Source organism: Nicotiana tabacum, chromosome 1 (assembly GCF_000715075.1).
Source record: "Nicotiana tabacum cultivar K326 chromosome 1, ASM71507v2, whole genome shotgun sequence".
Taxonomy (NCBI): Eukaryota; Viridiplantae; Streptophyta; class Magnoliopsida; order Solanales; family Solanaceae; genus Nicotiana; species Nicotiana tabacum.
Genome location: NC_134080.1, coordinates 18,461,055 through 18,485,140, shown reverse-complemented (window position 1 = coordinate 18,485,140; position 24,086 = coordinate 18,461,055). Strand labels below are relative to the sequence as shown.

Below are 24,086 nucleotides of genomic sequence, written 5' to 3'. Positions count from 1 at the left end.
GTATAAACCTACACTCTTCGGGAAAAATCATCAACAAAGGTTATAAAATATTGCTTCCCACCCAATGAAGGTGTTTTGGAAGGACCCCAAATATCAGAGTGTACATAATCCAAAATACCTTTAGTATTATGGATTGTTGTACCAAATTTTACCCTTGTCTGTTTTCCTTTAACACAATGCTCACAAAACTCCAAGTTGCAAGTCTTTACTCCTTTTAACAATCCTTGATCTGATAGAGTTTTCAAGGATTTTCCTCCAGCATGTCCCAAGCGCATGTGCCATAGCCTGGTTACTTCTGCCTCTTTATCGTCACTGGACGTCACTGTCGGTGTCCCAATAACTCTACTACCGCGATAGCGGTACATGTTATTGTTCTTTCGATTAGCCTTCATTACCACTAGTGCACCAGAGCATACTCTCATCACTCTATTTTCTACAATAATTTTGAACCCTTTTGATTCTAGGGCTCCACAGAGATGAGATTCTTCTTCAAATCTGGTACATATCGAACATCTGTTAATGTTCTGATCATTCCATCATGGTTCCTTAATCGTATTGAACCAATGTCATATGAGGTAAGAGGGTTGTTATCCGCTGTGTGGATGACTCCATATTCTCCTTCTTGAAATTCCACAAACCAGTCCATGTTGGGACACATATGATAGCTACAAGCCGAATCCATTAACCATATGTTTGATGATGTTGATGACTCTGTTGTAACTAATGAGAAGTCTGAATCATCACAATCAGTTACATTTGAATCCATAATGGCCTTTACATTGTTATGTTTGGCCTTATTCTTCAACTTCGGATAGTCTTTCTTCTAGTGTCCCTTTTCTCGACAAAAGGCACATTCATCTTTGCTGGGTTTAGATCTTGACTTGGATCTTCCCTTCTTTGTCCTCATTTGATTTTGGGGACGACCCCTCACAACCAGTGCTTCTCCTTCTCCGCCCTTTTATTTTTCTCCCTTTCTTTGTTCATAACTGTACAAAGCCGAACAAACTTTTCTAAGAGAAATTTCGTTATTCTCATGGAGTAGAGTAGCTTCAAGGTGCTCGTACTCATCAGAAAGTGACCCCAATAACATCAAGGCCAAGTCACCATCAAGTTGCATCCATATTTTGCAAGTCTGTGACCAACTTATTGAAACTGGTGATATGTTCGTTCATTGTGGTACCAGGAACATAGGTGAAGCGAAACAGTCTCTTCTTCATGTACAATTTATTTTGATTATTTTTCTTCAAAAATTTATCCTCCGGTGTTTTCCATAATTTACTTGCAGAAGTTTCCTTTGTGTATGGATATTTCTGCTCTACTCTCTAGCAAGGTAGGATCGAATGGTATCGCAAGCAACACGGCTGATAATTCTCTAATCTTTTTCTCCAATAACATCTGGTCTTTTTTCTTCAATGGCAAGATCTAGCCCTTGTTGAAAAAGGACATCTAGTACCTCGCCTTGCCACATCCCAAAATGTCCTGATCTATCAAAAATTTCTACCGCAAATTTCGCATTTGACACAATTCTTGTCATAAGTGAAGATGTCAACGATGACGTATTATTGACACTTGATATAGATTCTTCTTGTTTATTATCTCCCATTTTGACACAAATATTATTTAATAGCTGACGACACAAATCAAGATTATTTCCTTTCTGATGTGGAAGATCAGACTAAGCTGCAACCACAGAGCATACTAAGACAGAACCTTGACACAGTTACCAAGATAAATCTTTTCTGATGTGGAAGATCAGACTATGCTGCAACCACAGAGCATACTTAAACAGTACCTTGGCACTGATACCAATTGTTGAGGAAGCCAAATGTATATAGTGTGAATGAGTCACAACTACTATACCAAAAATTATGGCAGCCACCAAATAATAAATAAGACAATAAAACAACAATAAAAAGAACACTAGAATTTACGAGGTTCGACCAATTTTGCCTACTTCCTCGGACACAACCAATATTTTATTCCACTCCAAAAATACAAGTGAAATAATACTAAAAGAGAGAAGATACAAATGTCTTAAGAAGATACTAAAGCAAATGAGGTGTGTTTCAATCTTAAACATTAGGCCTCCTTTTATAGGTGAAATTTTCATAAACACTTTGCCCACAACCGATGTGGGACTTTGGCAATCAATGAAACAATACATTTTCCCTCTATTTTAGACCTTACACTTGTCCATATAAAAACTTGTCGTGACCGCAGCATAAGTACTAGAATTCTTTTAGCACTTAGCTACGCCTGGATTTCCATATCTATCAAAGACCCTTTGGCCTCACAAGCTGGAAATATGTCTTTATTGCATCAAAAACAAGAACATGACTTCACCCAAAACTGGATATATATCACATGCTTAGAGATAAAGATTATAAACTACTTCATTTTGAGGTATTAGAACCGCTTGAACAATATTCCCCGTAAACATGATTCTAGCACTGTTAAACGAGCTTGGTCTTGCACCTCTCACCATTTTAATTTTGTCACTGACTATCCTATGGTACTCAAATATATCACAGAACGAAAAATCCAGGTTGCTACCAGGGCCTCGTGGTCTACCAATCGTGGGATTTTTACCATTTCTCCGCTCCAATTTTCATAACCAGCTTACAGAATTGTCTCAACAGTATGGTCCAATATACAAGTTTTGGCTAGGAAGTAGACTATGCATTGTGTTGAACTCAGCATCCTTAGCCAAAGAAGTGGTTTGTGATCAAGACTCTATTTTTGCCAACCGTGACTCTCCAATAGCAGGATTGGCAGCCACATATGGTGGACTAGACATTGTATTTTCTCCCTATGGCTCCTACTGGCGTGACATACGCAAACTCTTTGTGAGGGAGATGCTAAGTAATAGGAACCTTGAGGCTTGTTATAGTCATCGCAAACATGAGATCAGAAAGGCAATCAGGAGCGTGCATACGAAGATTGGCAACCCCGTTGATATTGGTAAATTGGCTTTTGTAACTGAAATTAATGTAGTCATTAGTATGGTCTTTGGCAGCAATTTTGTTGAGGAGATGGAGAAGCATGGAACTGTTGGAGCAGAGTTTAGGGAATTGGTGACAAAAATTCCTCAACTGATTGGAGAGCCAAACATATCTGATTTCTTCCCTATGCTTGCCAGGTTTGATTTACAAGGAATAAAGAAACAGATGGAGGCTCTTTTGAAGTCAGTTGAAAGTATATTGGAACCTGTCATAAACGAACGAATAAAGATGCTTTCGGACAAAAGAAAGGGTGAAATCCAGGGGAATGAGAAGAAGGATTTTATACAGATCCTATTAGAGCTAATGGAGCAGAAAGACACAGGAACACCAGTGGACTTGCTGAAAATAAAGGCCATATTGGTGGTAAGTTATAGAGTCCCTATATATATTTTGTATAGCATTGCCTGTCTTGTTCTGCCTTAAACTTGTAACAGAAATCAGTTGAGGATTAACTAAGATGACTAATCAATTCTTGAATAATATTGAATGCCATTTGAATCAAACATCATCAAATTCTATCCCCTGACTTCATATATGTTTTTGCATTGTAGGACATTGTGATAGGTGGGACTGACACTACAATCACTATGGTCGAGTGGGTAATGAGCGAGCTTCTGAATAATCCAGAGATAATGGCAAAGGTGCAACAAGAATTGAAACATGTCATAGGCATGAATAACATTGTTGAAGAATCCCATTTGCCAAAACTACACTATCTTGATGCAGTTTTAAAGGAGACGCTACGTCTACACCCTGCATTACCACTACTTCTCCCTAAGCGCCCGAGCCAATCTGCAACAGTAGGTGGATACACAATACCTGAGGGAACTAAAGTATTCTTGAATGTTTATGCAATTCATAGAGATCCTCAAGTGTGGGAAAATCCGACTAAATTCCAGCCTGAAAGATTCTTGAGTCAATCTACAAATTTAAACTATACTGGCAATAATTTCAAGTACCTTCCATTTGGATCAGGGCGGAGAATTTGTGCTGGCCTTCCTTTAGCTGAGAAAATGCTTATGTTTGTATTGGCCTCATTGTTGCATTCCTTTGATTGGAAACTCCAGGAGGGGGAAAAGCTTGATCTTTCAGAAGGACATGGGATTGTCATTAAGAAAAACAAGCGGCTTTTCGCCATCCCTACGCCCAGGTTACCAAATTTAGAACTGTATCAGTAAATTATCAGGAAGATGTAATATAGACTCTGAAGGAAGGGGCTAGGCTAGACTGATTTTGCCCACTGGTTATTGTATTTATAAGATCAAATACAATAATGTAAAATAAGTGATGTGATACTACAAATGTACACTAGTATTTTGAAATAAAATATGTATAATAGTTAGAATAGTGTTATCAAAGTATGATAACTTCATATTTTTTTATTACAGCCATTCTGGAATTTACCATGGCTATCTGTTGCTTCATTGCAGAAAATGGAGTGATGAGAGTATGCTCCGGTGCACTAGTGGTATTGTTGCGGAAGCCAAATGTATATAGTGTGAATAAGTCACAACTACTATACCAAAAATTATGACAGCCACCAAATAATAAATAAGACAATAAAACAACAATAAAGGAAACACCAGAATTTACGAGGTTCGGCTAATTTTGCCTACTCCTCGGACACAACCAATATTTTATTCCACTCCAAAAATACAAGTGAAATAATACTAAAGAGAGAAGATACAAATGCCTTAAACAGATGAGAAGGCAAATGAGAGGTGTGTCTCAATCCTAAACATTAGGCCTTCTTTTATAGGGGAAAAATCCCCTCCAAACTTAACTCCCAACCAATGTGGGACTTTGGCATTTTGCCAAACTTCAACAAATCTCCACCTTGGCAAAATTCCACATTTTCAATTCTCTCTCAATAACAAATTTTGGTTGTGTCTTCATCTTCAATCTTCAGTGTTCAACAATGTTGATCAAATCCAAACAATGTTGAAACTTGACCGCAGTCACCACCTTTGTCAGCATATCAGCAGGATTCTCTGTAGTATGAATTTTCTTCACCGTGACTCCACCTTCTTCTATGATTTCTCGTACGAAATGATACCGAACATCAATGTGCTTCGTCCTTGCATGATAAACTTGGTTCTTCGCTAATTGAATAGCACTTTGACTATCACAAAAAATTGTGATACCTTTTTGTTCAACACCAAGCTCCTTTAGCAATCCTTGAAGCCAAATTGCCTCTTTCACAACATCTGTAATAGCCATGTACTCTGCCTCTGTTGTAGACAAAGCAACTGTTGACTGCAAAGTAGACTTCCAACTAACTGGTGCCTTTGCAAAAGTAAACACATAACCAGTAGTTGATCTTCGTTTGTCCATATCACCCGCAAAATCTGAGTCACAATATCCAACTACAGACTGATTGTCTTCCTGCTCAAAAACTAACCCGACATCTACAGTATTATGAATATACCGTAGAATCCACTTCACAGCTTGCCAATGCTCCTTCCCTGGATTGTGCATATATCTGCTAATAACTCCAACAGCTTGTGAAATGTCAGGCCTTGTGCAAACCATTGCATACATCAAGCTACCAACAACATTTGCGTATGGTACCTTTGACATATACTCTCGTTCAGCTTCATCCATTGGCGACATAGTAGTACTTAGCTTAAAATGGGAAGCAAGTGGAGTACTAACTGGCTTAGTCTTGTCATCTATGCCAAAACGTTGAAGTACTCTCTTCAAATATTCCTTTTGAGATAAACAGAGTTTCTTTGAACGTCTATCTCTAATTATCTCCATGCCAAGAATTTTCTTTGCCTCACCCAAATCCTTCATCTCGAACTCCTTCTTCAGTTGAATCTTCAACTTATCAATTTCTTCCAAATTCTTGGAAGCTATCAACATATCATCAACATATAGGAGAAGATATACAAAGGAACCATCTTTAAGCTTGTGCAAATACACACAATGATCGTATTTGCTTCTCTTGTACCCTTGCTGCAACATAAACTCGTCAAATCGCTTGTACCATTGTCTAGAAGATTGTTTCAATCCGTACAACGATTTTTCAAGTTTGCACACCATATTTTCTTTTCCAGCAACTTTGAATCCTTCTGGCTGAGTCATGTAGATTTCCTCCTCCAAGTTTCCATGTAAAAACGCAGTTTTTACATCCATCTGAACTAGTTCCAAATCCAATTGTGCTACCAAAGCCAACATAATTCTAATGGAGGAATGTTTTACAACTGGAGAAAACACTTCATTGTAATCAATTCCCTCCTTTTGAGCATATCCTTTGGCCACCAATCTTGTTTTGTAGCGAACATCTAATTGGTTAGGAAATCCTTCTTTCTTTGCAAATACCCATTTGCACCCAATTGCTTTCTTTCCCTTCGGGAGATTGACCAATCTCCATGTATGATTCTGATGAAGGGACTGTATTTCATCATTCATGGCAATCCTCCACTTATCTTCTTCTGAACTTTGGACAGCGTCTTTGTAAGTAGTAGGAACATCATCAGCTACAATTGAGGTTGCACAAGCAACCGTCTCTATGAGACGAACAGGTTTCGTTATTGTTCTTTTTGGCCTGCTGGTTGCTATTGATTCAAGTTGTTGTTGAGATTCCTGAGTTGGAATCTCATCTACTGGCTCTCCTTCCAGAGGGTAATCTTCATTTGTTTCCTCCTCTGCTTCTTGTGTAGGAAAAATAAATTTTCCCTCAAACTCCACCTGCTTAGAAGCACCTTCATTTTGTTTGGTATCTTCTGTTACCTTATTTACCATAGCAAATTCATCAAAGGTAACATCTCTGCTGAATATTACTTTCTTTGTCATAGGGCACCATAAGCGATATCCTTTGACTCCAGAAGTAATTCCCATAAAAATAGCCTTCTTTGCCCTTGGATCCAATTTTGACTCCGTCACATGATAATATGCAGTTGAGCCAAACACGTGCAAAGAGTTATAATCTACAGCAGGTTTTCCGTACCATTTTTCAAATGGTGTTTTGCCATCAATAGCAGCAGATGGTAGACGATTAATGAGGTGGCATGCATATGTAATTGCCTCAGCCCAAAATTCTTTGCCCAAGCCAGCATTGGACAACATACACCGTACCTTCTCCAGCAAGGTCCGGTTCATACGTTCTGCCACTCCATTCTGTTGTGGTGTATGTCTAACAGTGAAGTGTCGGACGATGCCATCATTTTCACAGACCTTATTGAAATGATCATTTTTGTATTCACCTCCATTGTCTGTGCGAATACACTTGATCCTCCTGCCTGTTTGATTCTCCACCATCGTCTTCCATTTGAGAAAAATTCCCAGCACTTCATCTTTGTTTTTCATTGTATACACCCACACTCTTCGAGAAAAATCATCAACAAAGGTTACAAAATAGTGCTTCCCACCCAATGAAGGTGTTTTGGAAGGACCCCAAACATCAGAGTGTACATAATCCAAAATGCCTTTAGTATTATGGATCGCTGTACCAAATTTAACCCTTGTCTGTTTCCCTTTGACACAATGCTCACAAAACTCCAAGTTGCAAGCCTTTACTCCTTTTAACAATCCTTGATCTGATAGAGTTTTCAAGGATTTTCCTCCAGCATGTCCCAAGCGCATGTGCCATAGCTTGGTTGCTTTTGCCTCTTTGTCGTCACTGGATGTCACTGTCGCTGTCCCAATAACTGTACTGCCACGATAGCGGTACATATTATTATTCTTCCGATTAGCCTTCATTACCACTAGTGCACCGGAGCATACTTTCATCACTCCATTTTCTGCAATGATTTTGAACCCTTTTGATTCTAGGGCTCCCACAGAGATGAGATTCTTCTTCAAATCCGGTACATATCGAACATCTATCAATGTTCTGATCATTCCATCATGGTTCCTTAATCGTATTGAACCAATGCCATATGAGGTAAGAGGGCTGTTATCCGCTGTGTGGACGACTCCATATTCTCCTTCTTGAAATTCCACGAACCAGTCCCTGTTGGGACACATATGATAGCTACAAGCCGAGTCCATCAACCATATGTCTGAAGATGTTGATGACTCTGTTGTAACTAATGAGAAGTCTGAATCATCACAATCAGCTACATTTGAATCCATAATGGCCTTTCCATTGTTATGTTTGGCCTTATTCTTCAACTTCGGACAGTCTTTCTTCCAGTGTCCTTTTTCTCGACAAAAGGCACATTCATCTTTGCTGGGTCTGGATCTTGACTTGGATCTTCCCTTCTTTGTCCTCGTTTGATTTTGAGGACGACCCCTCACAAATAGTGCTTCTCCTTCTCCGCCCTTCTGTTTTTCTCGCTTTCTTTGTTCATAGCTGTACAAAGCCGAACAAACTTCTCTGAGAGAAACTTCGTCATTTCCATGGAGTAGAGTAGTTTCAAGGTGCTCGTACTCATCAGGAAGTGACGCCAACAACATCAAGGCCAAGTCACCATCATCATAAGTTGTATCCATATTTTGCAAATCTGTAACCAACTTATTGAAACTGGTGATATGTTCATTCATCGTGGTACCAGGAACATAGGTGAAGTGAAACAGTCTCTTCTTCATGTACAATTTATTTTGACTGTTTTTCTTCAAAAATTTATCCTCCAGTGCTTTCCATAATTTACATGCAGAAGTTTCCTTTGTGTATGGATATTTCTGCTCTCTAGCAAGGTAGGATCGAATGGTACCGCAAGCAACACGGTTGATAATTCTCCAATCTTCTTCTCCAATAACATCTGGTTTCTTTTCTTCAATGGCCAGATCTAGCCCTTGTTGAAAAAGGACATCTAGAACCTCGCCTTGCCACATCCCAAAATGTCCGGACCCGTCAAATATTTCGACCGCAAATTTCGCATTTGACACAATTCTTGTCATAAGCGAAGATGCCAATGATGACGTATTGTTGACACTTGATGTAGATTCTTCTTGTTTATTGTCTCCCATCTTTGACACAAATATTATTTAATAGCTGACGACACAAATCAAGATTATTTCCTTTCTGGTGTGGAAGATCAGACTAAGCTGCAACCACAGAGCATACTTAGACAGTACCTTGGCTCTGATACCAATTGTTGCGGAAGCCAAATGTATAGAGTGTGAATAAGTCACAACTACTATACCAAAAATTATGACAGCCACCAAATAATAAATAAGACAATAAAACAACAATAAAGGAAACACCAGAATTTACGAGGTTCGGCTAATTTTGCCTACTCCTCGGACACAACCAATATTTTATTCCACTCCAAAAATACAAGTGAAATAATACTAAAGAGAGAAGATACAAATGCCTTAAACAGATGAGAAGGCAAATGAGAGGTGTGTCTCAATCCTAAACATTAGGCCTTCTTTTATAGGGGAAAAATCCCCTCCAAACTTAACTCCCAACCAATGTGGGACTTTGACATTTTGCCAAACTTCAACATCTATTGCAATTTTAAATATTTAGGCCATTTATATATGAATATACAAATTGTCTCATATAGCTTAAATTTTCAAGAAGAACTAACCCAAATAGATGTCCACCTAATCTCTTAAATTAAAAATAGCCGGTTGATGTATAATATATGTATAATGTGCATATAACTGTGTATAATCAATATATAATATATGTGTACCGGCTAGAAAAGTAAACAGTAAATCTGGCCGGCCGATGTATAATATATGTATAGTTGTGTATAATTAATGTATAATCTATGTGTACCGGATAAAAAAAGTAAACAGTAAAGCTGGCCAACTATTTGTTAACAATCCCATTTTTCAAAGTTTCATTGTTTGTGTTCAATTCCCAGTCAAACACAACATTTTCCTACAATAATAACATCAGAAATGAAATTGCAACTAATTAACTAACTAGTTCACTTTTTATTCATGAAATTTTGAGACTAAAATACAAGTCTATCGCCTTCTTTTATACATATTATGCACACTTGACAAGAGAAAGAACACACTGATGATCAAGCAGAAGCAGCAGCTTTGCAAATTGGCAGGTCATTTGGAGAATTAGGTGGAATCCTCAGAATTGGGTTGCTCTCAAAAAAATTCACTGGCTTTATCTCAAAACTTGATGATACTGTTGGCATAATTGGGAAGTCCTCTTGACATGGAATATGATGGAAACCTAATGTATACCACAGCACTATGTCTTTATTCTCAATTGGCCTGTCTCTGCAAAATACAAAGAAAGAGTGTTAATTACTCTAAAATTTCCAAGCCAATTCAAACAGTTCTATCTAAAGTCAAATAAAACTAATAAAAGGGTGTGTGGAAAGTTCTTATTTTGCAATTTATATAGATGTTCACATCATGAAAGATCACAATATTAAGGATGCTATGATCCTTTTTTTCCCTTCAATTTGTTTACTATATTTTTTCTTTTATCCCATAATTTCAAATACTTCACCTAAGCAATACACTTTGAAATTACAACTATATATTATGCTACAACTCTAACTCAGGAGTCTGGAGACGAGGTTAGAAGTTCAGTCATGGAATTTCCACCTCAAATAATTTTCCTTTTACCTCAAATCAGACTTTGGATTTTGTCGCCCTTTAAAATAGTGTTTACTCCTGAGCTTTTACACTACCAGTGTATTTTAGCCTGTTGTAGCAAGTAACATGCCTTATTTTTCAGGTCATTGTCTCATTTTTTATGGACGATTACCTGTAATTATATTTTAGGTGACTGAACTATCAATCTGAAGGGGAGCCTTGGAGTAACGATCAAGTTGTCTCCGTGTGACCTATAGGTCATGGGTTCGAGATATGTAATCGGCCATTGATGCTTGCATCAAAGTAAGTTACCTACATCACACCCCCTTGGGGTGCAACTATTCCCCACTACTAAGAAAACTGGAATTAGCGACGGGTAAATTTTGTAGCTAAACAACAAAATCTTCGCTAATCCTACTTAGTGACAGATTAGCAACAAATTATCAAAAAAAATTGTTAGCTACGAGCGATTTAGTGACAGATTATCGACGAAGTTCGTAGCTAATTCTAATTTTTTTTAGTAGTGCTCGGACCCTGCGTAAACGCTGAATACTTTGTGCATTGAACTGTGCTTTTTACTGAACTATCAATGTATAAGAGGGAATAATGTGTTTTACCTGTTAGACCAAACAGCAAGAGTATCATCTCCTTGACTTTGGTAAACAAACAAGCCAGCAGCCCATTGTTCAGATTCATTATAAGGAGTGACCCAAATTTGGTTATTAGTAAAAGCACCTCTCTTCTGTGGTGGATCATCAAGGTCAAGCAAACTAGCAGCAGTACCACCAGGAACAATTTTATAACCAGCAGGATTTCCAACTCTTGACTTCTTGTTAGGATTAATTACATGAAATTCTGAAGGATCATATAACTTGAGCTTAATTTGTGCATCTTTTTCAGTTTTAGCCACATTTCTAACAGCTTTTAAGTAACTTTTTCGTGGCGATTCGCCTGGAGAAGTTGTTGCTTTCTGGAGATTTACCTTCACGAAAGAATTGTTCGATCCATCGATATCCATATCAAGATGGAAAGTTATGTAATGATCATGGATTACACCAATTATGTTTTCTGATAAGAGAGTGCCATAGAGATACTCATTTTGGTTCACTTGATTCATGTTCACATATGGAGAGCCTTTCACCATCAATATTCCACTTAGTCCCACCTATGACAAGTATAACAAGATGTGAAAAATCGTTAGAATTAATATTAAAGGAATCTTAATGAGGGAAAAAGAATCTTGAGATTCAACTTGGAACTGATATTGAGATGTGACTAATCACCAAACAAATTACTACTTATGCAATTTATGATAAGTCACTAGTACTAGTACTATTTATGAGTTAGAACAAAATTAATATCAAAGGGATCTTAATGGGGAAAGAAGAATCTCGATGACTTAATGATTCAACTTGGAATTGATACTGAGATGTGACTAATCACCAAAACCACAAAAAGTACTTTCCAATTTATTATAACTAGTATCACTACTCGGCGATGCGCGAACAAATCATTTCAAATTGCGATGTAGGTTGTTTGAATCATGTACAAATAACCTTAAAATATAAACCTCTCAGATAAAAATTATATAACGTGAGAATTTAATTATGAAACATGATATGAAATTATTGTTCAAATTTCGTAGTGAACAACCAATTTTTTTAATATATATTTGTAGCAACCTAACCCCTTGATTTTGGTACTTGTATTTCGTTCCGTTGTCGATATTAAAGAATACTAAACATGCCATATTGTGATTTATCTTGTTCGAGCACATTAGATCATATTATCTTAACAAAATTCTTATTATCACTTTATTTTTATCTGGAAGTCAAATATATCTTATTCATCACATTACTTTTACATAAATTCTTTATTTTTGTTCTTTTCTTATAGTTATTGTATTATTTAATATTTAATATTATTATACTATCATATAATTTTTTTATTAGCTTATAATTAAATTGATGTCTTGCTTTTTATCCTTTTAATAGTATTTAATAAAAATAAATATTTTATTCTTGAAATTTGGTATATTTTTATGCTTTTATCCTCTTATTCATAATATTTTAATCATTTAAATTTATCAGTAATATTTTTAAATATAATTTAATTATTTTATTTTATCTATTTTTAAATTAATTTAAAGTATAAGTATCCTCCCACTACCTCTATTTTTTTTATGTACATTCTCTTCCCTACTACAAATGTTAATTAGTTTTTATATTAATGTTTTACCTAGAGCCAAAATAATGTCATATTTTATTTTAAATTGTAACTTTTAATTAGTCTAAAATATTGATACATAAGTTATTTGATTATCATGTTTCAAATGTACTGAGTTCTCTTATAATTAATTATGTATTAGATGCAGTTAAGTTTTCTTTCTTTTTTAGCTATAAGATACAATTTAATTTTTAATTTTCATTAGTAAGATTACCAATATTAGAAATTTATTTTGTACTTTTAAAATTTTATTTAATCATAGAAAAAAATTCTTAATTGTTTGAACACATTATTTCTAAATATTATAGTAATATTTTTACTGTCATTTTAGTTCTTTACGTAATATTTTAAAAAACAAAAAAATAATCTCATCTCCAATTCAAATAATTCTTACCATTCTATTTTCCAAAATGGACCGCATTTTTAAAAAATTATGCTATGCATTCAAACTCAAACTAACACACTCGATTAAGATATTAATCATAGAAAAATACTTTCTTAATTGTTTGAACATATTAAATCTAAATGTTGTAATAATATTTTCACTGTCATTTTATTTCTTTACATAAATATTCTTTCTTTTTTAGTTTTAAGATACAAATTTAATATTTATAAAATTACCTATATTAGAAATTTATTTTGTAATTTAAAATTTTTATTTTTTATTATTGTTTTATTTTTCATAAGTAAGACTTCAATTTTGTGGTATTATCCATAATTTGAGCATTCACATCATAGTTTTAAGAACTTTCTAATCTCAAATTCAAATAGTCTTTTCTTTTAATTTTTAATAGTAAATTTCTAATAATTTAACATAATTTGCTATTTTTTTAATCTAATATATAGTCTTATTACACTTTATGTGGCTTTTCATTAACTTGTAAATTTATTTAATATCATTATCAACTACTTTTCTTTAATAATATAAGATAAATATATAATATTTTTAATTATGAAATAAATATTTTTTTTATTTTAAAAATATTGTTCGAAAAAATCAAATTATTTAAAATTGAATAATATTTTAAAGTATTGTATATTTATTTTATTTTATTTTCTAAACTTATGATTTATAAATGTCCTTACATTATCTCTAATTTATTTTTATTGTTCAATTTTTTTAGTTTTTGATTTTAACTATTAGACTTGAGTTATGTGGACTTATATTATAACTTTTCTTAGTATAATATAAAAAACTTTCTCATCTCAAATTTAAATAAGTTTTACCCTTTTTCCTATGATAAAAAATCTGAATTTTTATTTTTTCTCTATTTATTCTTTATTTTTGATTTTATATTATTCAATACCTAATATTATTACATTGTCATGTGAATTTTTATTAGTCTGTTTGAATTTAATATCTATTTTTACCACACTCATTCTAATATAATATAGATAAAAATTTAAAAACATTCTCATCTCAAATTCAACTAATTTTTACCATTCTATTTTCTTAATTGGATCATATTTTCAAAAAATTATGTTATGCTTTCAAATTTAAACGAAATGAACTTAATTCAAATATAATCATAGAAAAATATTTTCTTAATTGTTCGAACACATTATATCTAAATGTTGTAGTAATATTTACGTATAAAATATTCATTTGCACGATTTATCAATATTAATATGAATTTATTATTCTTGTTATTAAAATATCTTTTGTTGATTATTTAAGTTTTCTCTTACCTTATAAATAATTTGTATACTTTATATAAGATCTTATTTTGCTGCTTGAAATTATTTAATTTTTAAACTCAATAAATCCTTAATATCTTAAGTAAATTTTAGTTTTATTTTATATTTTAACTTACTCCAAAGTATAAATAGTTATAGGTTATCTCAATTTACGTCTTTATATATTTTTATTTTTTTCTATTATAGTTTTTAATTATGTTTTCACCTCCATATTTCTAGCTAATATAGAAAAACATCTATGAGTAGATCAATATATAAATATAAATATAGATATAGATATAGATAAAAATATACATATAAATTAGATATATAGATTAGATTTGTCTAAGATCTATGTAGATTATGTATAAGATTCATTAAACTACTTCCATTAATTATGTTTCTATATATAATTTTTAATTATTAATGTTGTCCTAATATTTCCAGGCGACTTCATTTTAGCTTGTCACTTGGCTTAACCACAATGCATACTACTCTCCTTTTACTATAATATACTAGTATTAGTACCCACGCGATGCGCGAACAAATCATGTCAAATTGCGATGTAGGTTGTTTGAATTATGTGCAAATAACCTTAAAATATAAACCACTCAGATAAAAATTATATAACATGAGAATTTAATTATGAAGCAGAATATGGAATTATTATTCAAATCTCGTAGTAGACAACCTATTTTTTGTTTATATTTGTAGCAACCTAACCCCTTGATTTTAGTACTTGCATTTCATTTCGCTATCAATATTAAAGAATACTAAACATGTCATATTGTGATCTGTCTTGGTTGAGCACATTAGATAATATTATTTTAACAAAATTCTTACTATCACTTTAGTTTTATCTTAAAATCAAATATGTCTTATTCATCACATCATTTTTACGTAAATTCTTTTATCTTTTTATTCTTTTCTTATAGTTATTATATTATTTATTATTTAATATTCTTATACTATCATATAATTTTTTATTAGCTTAATAATTAATTAATGTCTTGCTTATTATCCTTTTAATAGTATTTAATAAATATAAATATTTTATCCTAGAAATTTGCTATAATTTTGTGCTTATATCCTCTTATTCAGAATATTTTAATCACAAATTTATCAGTAATATTTTTAAATATAATTTAATTATTTTATTTTATTTATTTTTAAATTAATTTAAAGTATAAGTATCCTCACACTACTTCTATTTTTTTATACATTCTCTTCCCTACTATAAATTTTAATTAATTTTTATATTAATGTTTTACCTATAACCAAAATAATATCATATTTTATTTTAAATTTTAATTTTTAATTAGTCTAAAATATTAATACATATGTTTTTTGATTATCATGTTCCAAATGTATTCAGTTATCTTATAATTAATTTTGTATTAAGATGCAGTTAAATTTTCTTTCCTTTTTAGCTATAAGATAAAATGTAATTTTTAATTTTCATTAGTAAAATACAAATATTAGAAATTTGTTTTGTATTTTTAAAAATTTTAATCATAAAAAATTATTTTCTTAATTGTTTGAACACATTATATCTAAATATTATAGTAATATTTTTACTTATTTTATTTCTTTACGTAATATTTTCAAAAACAAAAAAAAATCTCATCTCAAATTCAAATAATTCTTATCATTCTATTTTCTAAATTGGACCGCATTTTCAAAATATTATGCTATGCTTTCAAACTTAAACTAACTACATTCAATTTAGATATTAATCATAGAAAAATATTTTTTTAATTGTTTGAACATATTATATCTAAACATTATAGTAATATTTCACTGTCATTTTATTTCTTTACATAATTATTTTTCCGTTTTAAGATACAAATTAATTTTTTAATTTTTATTAGTAAAATTACCTCTATTAGAAATTTATTTTGTATTTTTAAAATTTTATTTTTATTTTTTATTTTATTTTTCATAAATAAAACTACAATTTCGTGGTATTATCCATAATTTGTGCATTTTCATCATAGTTTTAAGAGCTTTCTAATCTCAAATTCAAATAGTCTTTTTCTTTCATTTCTAATAGTAAATTTTTAATAATTTAACATAATTTTGCTATTTTTTTAATCTAATATATAGTCTTATTACGTTTTATGTGGCTTTTTCTTAACTTGTAACTTTATTTAATATCATTATCAACTACTTTTCTTTAATAAAATATAAGATAAATATATAATTTTTTAATTATAAAATAAATATTCATTTTTTTAAAAAACTATTGCTCAAAAATTTTAAATTATTTAAATTAAGGAAATTTTTTTAATAATTGAATATTTACTTTATTTTATTTTCTAAACTTATGATTTATAAATGTCCTTACATTATCTCTAATTTATTTTTATTGTTCAATATTTTTAATTTTTGATTTTATCTATTAGACTTGAGTTAAGTTGACGTATATTATGACTTTTCTTATCATAATATTAAAAACTTTCTCATCTCAAATTTCAATAAGTTTTACCCTTTTTCTCTATGATACAAAATATGATTTTTTATTTTTCTCTATTTATTCTTTATTTTTGATTTTATATTATTCAATACCTAATATTATTACATTGTCATGTGAATTTTTATTAGTTTGTTTGAATTTAATATCTATTTATACCACACTCATTCTAATATAATATAGATAAAAATAAAAAAACTTTCTCATCTCAAATTCAAATAATTTTTATCATTCTATTTGCTTAATTGGACCGTATTTTCAAAAAATTATGTTATACTTTCAAACTTAAACTAACTGCACTCGATTCAAATATTAATCATAGAAAAATATTTTCTTAATTGTTTGAACACATTATATCTAAATGTTGTAGTAATAAAATATTTCTGCTATAAAAATATTATTTAACTTACTCCAAAGTATAAATAGTTATAAGTTATCTCAATTTACGTCTTTATATATTTTTTATTTTTTTCTATTATAGTTTTTAATTAATTTTTACCTCCATATTTCTAGCTAATATAGAAGAATATCTATGAGTGGATCAATATATAGATATAAATATAGATATAGATACAAAAATACATATAAATATAAATATAGATATTGATATAAAGATTAGATTTATCTAAGATTTATTTAGATTATGTATAAGATTCATTAAACTACTTCCATTAATTATGTTTCTATTTATAATTTCTAATTATTAATGTTGTCCTAAAATTGTCAAGTGGCTTCATTTTAGTTTGTCACTTAGCTTAACCACAATGCATACTCCCTCCTTTTAATACAATATACATAGATTCGTTATTTTCGATTTATAACTAAATTGATGTGATTGCTATTTGCTACTCCCTCCGGTCCAAAATAAGTGATTTTTTGGATGTTTTCACACAGATTAAGAAAATCACCTTTTACCATTAATTAGTAATAGAATTGACCATATTAACCTTTATTATCTCACATAAATACTCCTAACACATATTCCAACACTATTTACTCTAAGGACAATACAGAAAAAAAATAATTAATTCATTTTTGAAATATGGAAAAATCACTTATTTTGGACCACAAGAAAAATGCCAAAAAATCACTTATTTTGGACCGGAGGGAGTAGTTTGCTACCAATAATACTCTACCGGTTGGTTTTCCTGCATTAACTCTTTGTCGGATTCTAACTTTACTTTTGAAAAATAAAAGATTAAATCTATTTTCTGTTTAAATTAGGTATACAAAGATAACAATGGGAGTAACATATATACAGAAAACTACTTTAGTATCAAATATTAGGAGATGTTTATAATATTATTGAAAAAACAAATTAAAAAAATAAAATGCTTAATTAGATAGATGCAGATCAAGTAAATATTATTCCTTCAGGTCCTTTTATCTGTCATTTTAGCTTTAAAAAAATGGCCCAAAGTATCTATCACTTCCAGAAACCAAGAAGAGAGTTTTTATTTTTTATTTTTTATTCCGCCTTTGCAACTAAAGAAGGCCTAGAATTATTAATTATTCATTTTGAAACAATAAGAATAATTTAGTTGAATACCTTTAAATTTTGATAATCTAGTTTATGCTTGTTACTTGATAGAGTTTTGGACGGTAAATGAAAGGATTTTAATTTTGTTTAATTGACATGTAGAGTGAGTATAAGATTTTACACAAGTAGTCGGCAGACTTACTATTATTTACTTATTTTATCAGTATACATAGAATATTCATCGATTATACACATATTATATATAAATTGTAAGTATATTATTCTAAGATTATGTGCTAACCTTAACTCGGATAAGTCCATCCGTTTGAAACTCCCAATCCACAATGTAATCATAGTTTGCTACTGACGCTGCCATTCTCACCATTAACGTCACCTTTGGCCTCACTTCTCGAATCTGTCCAAAGTCTCATGCAAACGGAAAATAACAATCAGAAAACGTCAAACATAACTTAATTTAAAAAAACAAATGTGAAAGAACACTTGTTCAGTGACCAGTGTTGAGTGTTGACAAATAATGTATAGACAAATTTAAGTAGTTCTAGCTGAACCGCTAAATGTGAAGACGATTGATCAAATGAATGGTACTTGTCATGAAGTTACAAAATGGCACAAGATCAAGCTAATTTGTGTCCCCACCCCTTCGGGATATAGAATTCAAGATTTTAAGTTTATTAGTTTTAAATTATAAATTTTTTACTTATTGGATTTAAAATAAACTATTTATACATATTAAAAAAATTTTAATACAAATATAAAATTTAAGTCAAAATTACTAACTCTGCCGAATACATAACTTCTATTGTTGATACCCCTCCCCCATAACTTCTCTTTTTGCTTATTGATTTAAAATAAACTATTTATAGATATTAAAGAATTTTTAATACAAATACAAGATTTAATTCAAAATTACTAAATTCTGCTGAATACATAACTTCTAATAAGGGACAAAACAACTTCTTCTCAAATACTCCTATCAAACATTAACTACTCTAACACCTTGTGTTTTGGGGTGTCAATTCATACTCCTTTATCGGAAAATTACATTGTTTAGCTAGGTCAAAAAATTATTTTTATGTATATATACTATATATGTTAATTTTCCTTATTTTTTTTATATTTTGATACCCCTTAGTAAAAATTTTAGCTCCGCCGCTAATTGAAATTAGCCTAAAAATATTATATCACTTACAGGCAAACCAGTGATAGGAGATTCAGCGTGTCGCCATCCAATATCACCAGCATAGCTTTCAAACACACAAATCATATTCGAACGAACATATGGCGTTCCATCAGCTGCCACAAACACACCATCCATATAATATGCATTACGTGGGCAATCATTTAACGGGTCAAGTGGCATAGCTTGTAACCCGAACCCGTATTCTCCAGCATCCATATACGTCTTAAAATACCATGCATCCGAAGGATCCATATACGGTACAAAAAGCTCCGATGTAAATCCTTTGTACATCACATTTCTCATTTTCCCCGTATCCGGATCCTGGACCATGACCCGGGATATAATCACACCGGCTCTCGGGTCGGGTTTAAGGTGAAATTCCCAGTTTGCCCATTTCACTATATGGTTATCCTCTATAGTGAAACTTGGACCGTTTGGTTGTTCGATAGATATTGGCTTGAGTAAGTTTAGTTTTTGTGTATTTTTTTGAGTAGAGAAACGATAGTCTGTGTCGGCGGCCTTTGGTATTGGTATGTTCTTTCCCTCGTCTAAAATTTGTATAACTTGTTTGGTGTCTAAATCGAGTAGTACTGTTAGTCCTTCAATGGGTCTCATGTAGAAATTAATTGTGTCCTTCATTGTATAGCACTGAACTTTAATTACTCTTCTTTTCTCCTCAACTTTTCCTGAAAATTAAAATAAAGCAAAATTAATTAACAATGGACAATTGTATATATTAAAACCGCTAAGTATGTGTCTCATCATTAACCAGACAATAAGTAATAATGAGTATATTTAATATACTTATATTCAGTGGCGGAGCCACATGCGCCTAAGGGCGTCAACCGATACCCTTCGTCGGAAATTTGGAAATTTATAGTGTGTAGATAGGTAATTTTAAAAATAAATAAATATATATATACTATATATTGATACTTTGGTGAGTTTATTTCTTTATATTTTGACATCATTTAAAATTTGGCTCCACTGCTTATATATATTACATACCGAGGTACCAAGGACATATTAAATATTGCAGTACGCAGAAAAGTATCTAATGTCTGATGTCACAAAACAAAAAGGGAGACAACTGATAATGGAAAAAACTTATCCAAAATCTGATCATTGTACAACTCAACAATTATATAAGTATCTTCACATAGGTCACCATCAAACCGAAATTAATTACTAATACACATTATTTATTAGCTTGATCTATTACTTAACTATGATGGTATAATTTAGTGCATGTACACATCAGTGAGAATAATTTTTACCTCTCGTCATTTCGCCAAAAAGATGTTTGTATTGTTTTAATTTTTTTTTTATCTATACTATATTAAAAGCACGAAGGCCCATAGCGAAATGTCGTTCGACTGTTTTACCCTTAAAAAATCGACTTTACACTAGATAAAATTGTAATTTCAGTTGCCTTCCTAATATTTAGGAATAAACATTCAATTACCATTTATGCTAATTTTCCTAAAGTTAGAACTTTAAAATCAACTAGAATTAATTTGTTAATCTTTCCTTATTAGATTGTATTACAATTTTATTTGCAATAGGAAGACGTGATTTTAATACAATAAAGACTTTTGTTTCAAAAGGAAAAACAATACTCTCTTTTTACCACGTCTAATCTCCATATCATTTGTAGGATTTTAAATTAAAACGTTAAAAAAAGAAGAAGAGAAGATTAATCAAGTACACTACTAAATTGATTAATTTCTAGAATACATAATAACTTACATATCGTTCTATCTATCTATATTAAATACACGAAGGCCCTTAATGAAATATTGTTCGCTTTTTTTATCATTTAAAATTAAAATTCACATTAGACAAAATCGTAATTTAGTTATTATCGTAATACATTACTTTGAAATCAACTAATTTGGTTATAAAATATTTCTTGTGTTAAATTATGTAGGAAGTCCTAATATTTAGGACTTTAAAATAAATATTAAAGAAAGCTCGGTGCACTATATGTGCGGGGTCCAGGTAAGGCCCAGACCACAAAGATCTATTATCATTTACTTATATTGTTTGGGAGAAATAACAATATTACATTGTCTTAACATAAAATATTGTTTGGGGAGAAATAACAGTATTACATTGTCTTTTGCTTATATTTGTTTACGACAATTTTTATATGAAATATGTTTCAACTTATAATTCTAAGGGGAGGACACTATATATTCTTACTATTAAATTAAGATGTATGTACTTAATTAACTATTTTTCTAATAATTAAATATAATTTTTAAATATTATGTGAAAACATCGATGAAGAGAAAAAGATGTTATTCGAGTAAGAAGGAGTTTAAAAAAGTATCTCTATTTTCTATATCATTGTAAAGGCTCGAATCCCAAATTAAAAATAAATAAATTATTTTTTTAATTTTTATTCAATAATTCAAATATATTATTTAATAATATTTACGTAATTTTTTAAAATTATATACTCATTGATATAACTACACGCGCAAAGCGCGTACTCTAAAACTAGTTGTTTAAAAATCGGAAACACTTTCACCAAAATGAAAACTTTCCATATACTAAACTTCTCCAAGTTTATTATAATTAAAAAAAAGGTATATCAGCCAGATACAACTTTGTAACATCGAGTTCATCTGAGTTCATCACTTTTCATGTGTAGTATAAATTTACTATGTATAAAAATTTACAATAACTATAACAAAAAATAAGACTGAATTTATAATTTTAAAAATATAATAGGTTCACCTCTACTTTCATTTTAAACAATGTTTAATTCATTAAATACAAGTTCATCTCCGTTTTGCCAATTTATTGAATACAATAAGACAAAAACTTTATCATGTCATGCTCAAACCAAAAACAAACACACCTAAATTGTAACGATATATAGTAAGAATTTCACCATCAAACTTGTAATATAAGAAAATTGACACTCACCATACCAACCAGTGGAGATAGGCAAACAAGCAAGATCACCCAAATCAACTCCACGCTGAATAATCGTACGGTTAAAATCAGAGTTACCAAGCGGGGCAGCAGTCGCCGTGATCATATCCTCGATAGTCAAGATCGGGTAACCCGAAAGATGATCCATTTCACGGCGGGTCACACGATCCGCCTCAATATCCACGGTGAGCACGTGCACATCACCGTGTGCACGTGCAACGACCGACGCCTTCCTCGACGGAAGCCGTTGGCCTTTTCTCCAATTCAACACCACCTCTTTCTCTGGCTCTTCAAGTACCACAGAGTGAAGTACATAACTACCCTTTACTTTAAAATCATCGAGGGAGTTAATAATTTTTTTCACCTTTTGAATTTCTTGTATGGTTAACGGGTCTAAAGGGTGATTTGGGAAATCGGCGTAGTGTTTTTTGTCTTTATTGGAATTTCGGAGAAAAAAAGGTTTTCTTGAACTGCACCATGGGGAGTAAGTGGTGCAGTCCAACAACTCAGTTGTGTGAGAAAGAGGAGATGGTAAATTTAAAAAAGTGAAAAATAAGAGCAAGATTATGCTCATGAGAAAGAAAAGATATCTAAGGAAGTTTCTTCCTTCCATTTCTACTGATGTTTAATTTTGTTAATTTTTCTCTGCTACTCTGGTACATGTGGTGGCTAGCTACGGTGTTAAATATATACACAAAGCTAGCTAAAGAAGTAGTGTACAAACAGACAAACAGAAAAATCAGAAACAACAGAGAAAAAGTATAGAAATATATTATGGTTATTGCATGAATGCGACGTGCCAACTTACGTATGAGAGATGAAGTTAATTTATAGGTTATGAATTTTTTTCTTTCTCGGTATCTTTTTTTTCTTTTTGGAATCTGTCATTTTGATATGCTATGATCTTTAATTTATTGCTTCTTAACTTAGCTTGTATGATAAAAGTTTAGTGCATGTCTTCATCAAAGTATATTTTGTATCAAACTTTACCAAGATGGTAGTGTATATCTACTCATTTCGTCATTATGGGGTTGATCGTTGCTTTTCACGCATATTATTGACAGGGAAGTTTTGGTAATAATGTAACAATATCATTCATATGTACGTTTACTAATATTTTACTTTACTGTACATGAAATAGAAGGGTAACAGCCCAGTTTCGTTAAACTTGCTGCTGTTAATTATGAGAAACAAATCATTCCTCCCTCCTAATTTCTGTTGTATTAAAGAATTTGAACCTTTTCATTATTAAAATAAATTGCAAAAGATTTCCATGATAATATAAAGAACGCCGACAAAAGAGTTTAGTTGGGAATAATAGCTCGTTTGGCCAAGCTGCAAAAATCAGCTTATTTTGAGAAGTGCTTTTTTTCAAAAGTACTTTTGGTGAGAAACAGTTTGTATTTGGCTAATTAGTTTGAAAAGCACTTCTGAGCAGCAATTAGTGTTTGGCCAAGCTTTAGAAAACTGCTTCTAAGTGTATTTTTTTCAAAAGTGCTTCTCAAAAAAGTGCTTTTGGAGAGAAGCTACTTTTTTCTGCTTCTCTTCAAAAACATTTTTTTTCCTTCTAGCCAAACACCTCAAATTGAGGCCAAAAATGCTTTTGGCAAAAAGAAA

General features: G+C 31.3%; 2 protein-coding genes across 2 annotated transcripts; one reads left to right on the top strand and one right to left on the bottom strand.

Moving 5' to 3' along the window:
* The first annotated feature begins 2,251 nt into the window (after nucleotides 1-2,251).
* LOC107825477 (ferruginol synthase) lies at nucleotides 2,252-4,342 on the top strand. The gene is made up of 2 exons (XM_016652338.2): nucleotides 2,252-3,365; nucleotides 3,554-4,342. Exons 1-2 carry the CDS (start codon nucleotides 2,439-2,441, stop codon nucleotides 4,178-4,180), a joined length of 1,554 nt encoding a protein of 517 aa, XP_016507824.1. The 5' UTR covers nucleotides 2,252-2,438; the 3' UTR covers nucleotides 4,181-4,342.
* Nucleotides 4,343-9,714: 5,372 nt separating this feature from the next.
* On the bottom strand, nucleotides 9,715-23,271 carry LOC107791110 (amine oxidase [copper-containing] gamma 2). Its single transcript, XM_016613107.2, has 5 exons — nucleotides 22,461-23,271; nucleotides 19,533-20,209; nucleotides 18,624-18,737; nucleotides 11,084-11,631; nucleotides 9,715-10,142 (listed from the first exon to the last, which is right to left on the bottom strand). Exons 1-5 carry the CDS (start codon nucleotides 23,080-23,082, stop codon nucleotides 9,932-9,934), a joined length of 2,172 nt encoding a protein of 723 aa, XP_016468593.2. The 5' UTR covers nucleotides 23,083-23,271; the 3' UTR covers nucleotides 9,715-9,931.
* Nucleotides 23,272-24,086: the final 815 nt, after the last annotated feature.